The 8,126-nt window shown below is 38.8% G+C and overlaps 1 protein-coding gene across 4 annotated transcripts in view; it reads right to left on the bottom strand.

Moving 5' to 3' along the window:
* Positions 1–3,106: 3,106 nt before the first annotated feature.
* The window catches only part of GLRB (glycine receptor beta), a 54,798-nt gene continuing 49,778 nt past the window's right edge, over positions 3,107–8,126 (bottom strand). For all 4 annotated transcript variants that reach the window (XM_074589746.1, XM_074589748.1, XM_074589749.1 and 1 more), the window contains one exon: positions 3,107–5,870. In XM_074589746.1, coding sequence (XP_074445847.1) covers positions 5,574–5,870 — 297 coding nt within the window. In that variant the 3' untranslated portion in view covers positions 3,107–5,573. The remainder of the gene's footprint in view (positions 5,871–8,126) is intronic.

Below are 8,126 nucleotides of genomic sequence, written 5' to 3'. Positions count from 1 at the left end.
ATCAGTGCCCCTCAAAACCAGAGCTGACCTCCATGGACAACCTGGAAGCAAAAAAACCCCTTTTATAGTCTTAGTCTCATTAGTTTCACTAGTCTTTTTGGTCTCACTATTCTTTTAAAGAGCTACAATCCAATATCCACTATTAGAGTTAGGGACTTTAAACAGAGAGCCATTGCTCTTTTAACATCGAAAAGGGACAGTCTTATGAGCGAGACTCAGTAGGCAACCTTATTCATGCTCAGGTAGGTGAATCCAGCTCATTCTTTTACATGTGTATTGGTTTGGGAAAATGAGTTTCATTTTTGGCAGTACCGATGAACACTTTTGTCAGCACACAGAATTAAATCTGGCAGAAATCCTTTATGTCGTCAAGAGCCATAGAGAGAATATTTTACAGTGGCATCTTTCACACCACCAGTGGGAAAAAATAACTTGGTTCTAGCACACAGTGCGTCATACAGAGCGCATCTACATTTCGCAGACAAGGGCTGATAAACACCCACATGAGCTAACTTTAAACCAACTGTTCGAGTGCAATAGCCAAGGCAGCATAAAGCTTTGTGGGGGTTAACACCAAAGTATATTTTTTAATTTCCTACGCCAGCAGGTAGGCTTCCCAGCCGAGCTCACCGTTACCATGGCTACGTTGCCAGCCATCCCCAAATCTGCTAGTTTAAAGCTAATTTGGATAAGCCTGCATTAGCTGCAGACATTTTAGTGACTGCAGTGTAGACATAGCAGTGAGGGTTTTCAGAAAGATTTCAAAATAGCCATGTAATTTTTGTAAAATGTCTGCTGACTCTATTACCACTGATGGAATGAGGACAGGTGCTGGGAGGTAGAGGGGCGGGCGCCTTTCCTAAGTAAGTCAAAATGCAAGGGAGTGCTGGAAGCAGCTCAGGTAGTTTTTGATTTATTTGATACAATGGTATAGAAAAAAAGCACATCAATGCAAAATTTATGTCTTTAAACTGCATTTTGTTTTCTTTACGTTCCGCTGTTCATTCAAGTGTAGAGCTTCCTATGAAAATAACTAGTTTCTGTATCTTTCTGGCACCACAGATGAGCTTAAGTTTTCTTTTTTTTTAGTAATTCTATATATTTATATAAAAAGAAGGTAACTGTTATAGCATGTTATGACTATACAGAGCAATTAAACTTAGACACAATTAAATTGAATTGTAGACACAAACAAGACTATTATTCAATCTCTCTGTATTTGAGTTTCTTTTTCTTTTCACACTATCTTCCCTACTCCCAGAATCAGTATACCAAAGCATCAGGTACAGCGTCCTATCATTCCCCCATCTGCTATACACTGCACTTCTACTCATTTCTGCACTAAGCTATCTCTATAGCCTGAGAAATCACTTGACATTGCATATATTCAGGTTTCACTGCCTTGGAAATAAATAATTTATTGTTACCTATTCTATAAATATCCTCAGCACAAGCCATCCAATAACCACAACAGCAGTAAGCTGCTTTAACTGAAGAAGAAACCAGTGGTCTCAGCTGTATTATAACGTCTCTTGATAGATTACCTTAACAGCTATGACAGACTGCTTAAGTAAGCTATTGTCTCTCTTCAGAGTGAAATATTTTCAAATAAAGATTACTTGTCAGTGCTTTTCCTTCAAAATGATTATATGGCCAGATGAATCTCTGTGGGTCATGCTCACTGAAACTACCCCAAAAGGCAGTGTTACTGCTTTCTCTTTAATGGGCAATAGAGCACTGAAGACGCTCTCTCTTTACCCACACATTTCCTGTTACCAAGTCCAAATTAATTTGAAGACTTTGAAGAACGAAAGCTGCTCGGCAATGTTTCCAAGTGGTCAATCTTCTGTACGCTGCACTTACTTAGAGAAATAAACTCCCTTCCTCCTTCAAAAGACAGACTAATCACATACACCATCTCAGCTAGAATTAAGGTGAGACTGAAAAAAGAAGTGTCAGAACCCACTACAGAGCTGCTCCTGAAACTGGGTGTCAAACATGAGTACAACCTGCAAGGGAAAGTAAGGTGTGGATTACTCCACATAGCACATTTCACTCATCCTAACAGGGAATAGCAGCTCATATACTTTTCAAGTCACATCCTTACTTATTGTATAGCTTAAATTTGTGGCTGCAGCTAAGCAGTGAATTAATTCATCTCCATGGAAATTCCTGAGGCAGTGTCTGAATGTGTTCTAAAATCCTGAAATAGAAAGATATCTAAAGGGCCGTATCACTTTGAAAGAAAGGAATGAACTATTTGGATACTACCCTTTGATGCTTAAGAGCTGAGAAAATACTGAGGTTTATGTTAAGGGCAGAACAAAAATTTGTTACTCTCCTACAAGTAAGCTGGAGAACTTGAAATAAATGTCAGCTCAAACACAGATGGTCTCTCCCTCAGAAAGAGATTTTGCTCTCATGCAGTTTGTTCAGACATCATGACCAGTTAATCTAGTTACTAATGTGTACTTTGTGAGCCTCACCTTTGCTACTACTTGAGTGTCTTAATTTCTACAATTTTAAATTCGTACTGAATGGAAAGTTTCTACAGCTGTCCGGTTTTTTACGTCCATTTATTTTTGATTTTTTTTTTTACTTTCATATATGACTATTAAGCAACATCCTATAGTCCCCATAGAGCTTTATATTTGCACCTCACTTGGGAAATAAGTTAACAGGCAGAATTTTACAACTAGAGGGTGCTGGAGGACTATAATGTGATACGGTATGCAAAACTCTCAATGACCTTTAGTGGAAAGAAGAAAAATAAAATAAATCAATTATTACTGCTCAGTAGGACAAGTTAATATATTGCGAGGTAATACAAATACTGCAATATTATCTAGTGCAAGTAAAAAGAAAATTAATACTTCATAGCTGATACTTTTTTATTTTAAATTTTGGTTCAAATTTCCTGTTAAACTTTGCTTCTGTCCTTAGTTTTTGTGCTGTAATGAACAAAAACCCTTTATCTTAACAATACACATTCCTTTTGCTTCCTTTTGTGTGAGTTGGAAAGCAATTACAGTGTATTATTGATTAAATGTTTTATGATAAAACACAAAAGCCATCAAGTAAGCAGGAAAGCAAGAAAGAACAAAGATTAATTTAACAATAAAATCTATAATTGAGATTATACAGATAGAATGTGGACATTAATTACAGATAAATCATTTAATAAGAGTTCTAACAAGAAAATTATCTTCCAAAATTCATATAATTTCCAACACAGGGTAATTATTTTCTTGCCTTCCAGTAATGTAAGAAAAAATACAAATATGAGAATAAATAATGTCTATAAATATAGCACTCTGATTGTATGTAGAAAAATTACCCCTCCCTTCCTTCCTCTCTTTGAAATATCCTTATTGCTTCTCAGTCTCTGACAATTCTGTAAATACCTTCAACAGACAAAAATATTGAAACTTTGAACTGGACCTTAAAGATATCATTATTTTTTTTTCCTCTGGTTCAACACGGTTCAGTAACATTTGGGATTTCCCTTCCATTTCCTCTGATTGGAAAGAGATCCAAAGGACAAACTGTAGCCTCCTGGTAAAGTGGCTCCCTGAAATCTCCACGAGAAAGCGGCCAGGAAGCTGGTGGAAAGCGCAGGAGCATATTCTGAAGAGCAGAACTCCTCAACCCAAATACCAACCATTGAAACTGGGCTGTTGATCACAAAGTGGCAGTGGTCAGAAAAACCCCTGGGCACCTGCAGATCTGCCAGAGGCCCGGTGAAGCCAGCATGGCGTGCTCCGCTCTTTCTATACTCCCATTTTTGACCTTCTGGTTGTGCAGGCTTGCCGCATGTAGACAACATTCACGTGGTGGGCAATACCCAAGCGATCCAACAGTCCACTTGTGGCCTGCACTGGCTCAGCACCTCCTGGGTGAGCTGGAAATGTAGCAACAACAAGTGTAATTGTGTCTGTTTCCTCACTATAGAAGGTTTCAGGTCTTTAATTCAGTTCCTTCCCCACCTATGAGGAGCCAATAATCCGTATTTCCTTTTATGAATTGCCAGGTTAGTGAGAACTGTCTTATTTTAATATTTCAACTGACTGTGGTGCCCCAGCTTTCCAAGAGGAGACATGTTTCCCTATGGCTCACTCACAAGGGCTGAGGCACAGTCCCTGGGGGTTCCCGGGAACACACGCTACTCAGGTGCCTACGTACAAGCAGCTTTCTTTCGGCTGCATTTCACCTCATGCCTTGCTTTTATGAAGGAGTGAGCCCTGGCACCCTCGGGAGACCACAGGTCCTGCCCTACGCACCATGGGGAGACCATGTTTCTGTAGTCTCTCACCAGGTTTCCTTTGGAAAATGGAGACCAATCTCCTATCACGGCAGATTCACACATAGGGCCTTATTCTCCAAAAAGTAACAGCCAAATCAATGAGTTGGCGAGGGCAGCTGCTAATTAACACATAGGCACAAAGCCACATGATATATTTAAGAGTCTCAGCCCCTCAGACATTTTGACACTTCTTCACTTCTACTGGCGGCTAGGCGTTAGCTTTGGTCACCTGTGCTACAACAGGCAAACAAAAAAAAAGTATAACTAGTGGTGAAAATGGGATTTCATCTTGACAACAACTGGTTTGTTTAAATTGAAAGCTTTCAAGGGGATAAACAAAACAAATCAACTAAGATTTATCTGATGCAACAACAAAAAAATTGTGACTTATATACTGCAGGCTTGCCAGACGCTACAGAAGATGAGCCAGAGGACAGAGTAATGTAAAACAAGTATAATATAACCTGATACTGAACTGCATGATGTTTCTACAAAACTCCTGATACCTTTAGTCTAGGAAGTGGCCTGTTTGTTTATGACATATTGTATCTAGTTTATGCCTAAGGAAACAGCAGGCAAAATTTGGCCCAATGTTTTATTGTCAGCATATTCTCACACACTTATGTGTGCCTGCTTGATGGTTACAATTGTTGGGTTTCTGTCTAAATGAGCTGATTTTACAAAATTAGTAATTCTCTGATCTTTATTTTTCCACATAGACAAGATCAGCTTATTCAATGCTGCCTTCGCTTACAAAGTCTAAATAATATGGATTACAGCTTAGCTTTTTCTTCAACAGTTCCATCTAAAATTATACAAGAACAAGATATTTGGGTTTGTTTTTTTTTTTTCCTCTGGAAGTCAGCAGAAAAGCTGTTAAATACTACATATACTCGAATACTGATTTTAATAATACTCAACGTGCACATCAGTTTCATTATCAGAAACACTTTAAATCTCTGTATGTTACTAATAACTGAAGAGAGTTATTTCAGCTTTATAATGTAGTACGCATTGTCCTTCATATATATTCCTAAAGCAGGATGTATGCTGTACATGTATATACAACGTTGGTCGGAGCACAGACATTGCGGTGTCATGCTTTCATTCAAATTTCAGATGCCATATGTTCAGTACAATCGCATGGCATCAAAATGCAACATATTGCTTTGCAAATGCAAATAATTTCACACAGTGGCCTTCATGACTGGGAAGGGGTAATGAAATGGCATATATTTTACACATATGAAAAAAATAAATAAAAGATTTATCATAAATATATGGACCAGTATATGACGTTGAAGAACAAGAAGCAAAAAGGGAACAGTGCTCTTGCATAAAGATCGATTCTCTTTGCGGCTGATGGAATGACAGGCTTGGGAGGAGGAGGCTTCTTGTTGTTCTTGGCTTGAGATTTCCCAAGCCCATTGTTGACTTCAATGGGCTTCCCATAACAGTCATAATTCGATAATTCAAAATCCCTTGGCAAGCTTCCAACGATGCTGAAATCATTGGATCTCAGATCAGATTTCGAAGTGCAAACTTTTTTGCATCTGGTCTCACCAACCTATGAAATAAAGAGTGAGGGGAATCACGATCTACTCACCACATCTCATTAACAAACTTCAAGCAGCTGCTAGAGAACACCGCAAACAAACATATAGGAAATTACTTGTTGATAGGGATACATTACATCAGCCTAATTTGCTGAATGGTTGCATTATAAAGTACTTAAGGATGATCAGTCAATCATATAAACTAATCTAAACATTCATAATTGTGTAATTTTTCATGCACAAGGTGCCTCATGCTGTGCAATCTGCTATAGTTAGACTCCTTCATTTTAAGATGATAGAAGGGGAGAGAATATTTCTGTAGAGAGTATTTTTGGAAATCAGTTCTGTGCTGATGAACCTGCAGGACAGATTCTATTCAATACTTATATTTTTCCGAGGCCTGGAAGACACAGTCAGAATTAACCCTAAAATTCAGTGTTTGATGCAACAATTAAACTCTATTCTTGTTCTACGTAGTAGCCAGCTCAAGATCCTATATCTCATCCTAGGGCGACCACCTTGAATGGCTAGAAAGCACCTTCTTTGTACCTGCAGTCCTTGGTGCCTCACTAAAGAGAGGTAACAAAGATGCGACACCGTTCTCAGCGCTTCCCATCGGTACACTGGAGAACTGTGTAACTGGGAAATCTAAATCCAGCAACCAAATACCTGTCTTTCCTACAGCTCCGTCAGCATTCTTGGGTATCAAGCGCTACTGTGCTATGGGGAAACCCCAGGTGAACGATTCTCTTTTACAGACCAAACAATCGTACTGGAACATACAATGAACGTTTAAAAGAAAAAAACGTATTTGGTGCCCTTCAAAGTGATGTGGTTTTTTTGAAAAAAAAAAAAAAAGAAAAAAAAGAAAAAAAAGAAAAAAGCATTCCGACATTTGCTTCCTTGGATTTTGTAAAGTTTATACTTCAGGTACAACAAATCTCTAAGAGGACCCACACACACAGTTCAGGGAGCTTGAGGAGACTACGTGCAAGGTACTGTGCTTTGTGACTTGGGCAAAGCTCTCCCAAAGTTTCATTTCAATTGGACTACACAGTAAAGCAAGGGGAAAAAAGCTAAAAAAAAATACAGGTTATGAAACTTAACTGCATTATTAATAATGCCATTTATTCACATATATAACCTGGGAGTTAGTTGGAAAAAATGCTGCTTCACAAATGAGGTTATACACATGGGCAACTGACATTAACATAAGTTTCACTAGGGCTTCCTGGAGCCACAGATACACTAAAACTTGGTTCTTCCAAAAGCGACTTGTCCCTCCTTCCCAGTAGCCTGTCTCTCCTCCACAAAGCCTTCAGGCATTTTACTCTCAGCTCCCTCCACCTCTGAGTTTTCTGCAATCTTAGGCTGATGGTTCAGGATATTTGCATCACCACATTTTGTACCTAATAACAGTGAAATACAGTATCAGATGTACAGATGAATAAAAAACATTCTGAAGAACATTATGAGCTTCTCTATGACAACTGTCAAGGTATCCTGGATGAAAAGAGCTGTGGCAGTCAGGAAGAGATCTAAACGTCATCTGGGGCTTTTAGTCCCCACTACTGACAAGGCTGATTCTGGTGCAAGGTGGATGAGAAGAATGGCACAATGTCCTCAGCAAAGAAAGGATACGCCTCCCCAGATTTGCCAGTTTCATATTTCTCGGGAAAACGGTTAAATTTTGAAACCAATGCACTAAAACTGATGTGCAGATTACCCAAAAAATCAAGATTAAGGGTTATAAAAGAGAAAAACAAGATAGGTGTTCCATGATGGTTAGGCAAAACTATACATACAACTTTCCTGCAACTGTTTCCCAGTCACGAAAGAGCTGACAGCCTGGGATGGTGTTCAGTATTGGAGTAGTAGGGGCAAACTGTCTAGTAAGTGGTGACTGAGACTTGTATGAACACAATTATATGACCCTGGGTGACATGGGAGCTGTCAGTGATCCAAGAGGTTCCTTCCAGTCAGATCATATCCAATGATATGGGTTATAAAGACATAAAGCAGACCCTTGTGCAATAAAAGGGTAACTTGCAGGATTAGGGTGCGTGTTAAGTGAAGAGTCACAGGAACATTACATTTTTTCCACGGCCAAAGCTACTAAGATTTAGTAAGGCCACTGCAAGAAATAGAATCATGTATGAAATTATAAGCCTCCTTTTGAATTTGCAAACTTGTAGTCCATTCCTCATACTACCAGCGACATATTGTAAAACTCGGTGACACTAATTGTAGCCTAAGCGCTCTCATTT

The sequence above is a fragment of the Larus michahellis genome, chromosome 5 (genome assembly GCF_964199755.1).
Source record: "Larus michahellis chromosome 5, bLarMic1.1, whole genome shotgun sequence".
Taxonomy (NCBI): domain Eukaryota; kingdom Metazoa; phylum Chordata; class Aves; order Charadriiformes; family Laridae; genus Larus; species Larus michahellis.
Note: the sequence above shows the minus strand (reverse complement) of the source record. Positions and strands in the feature narration are given on the sequence as shown.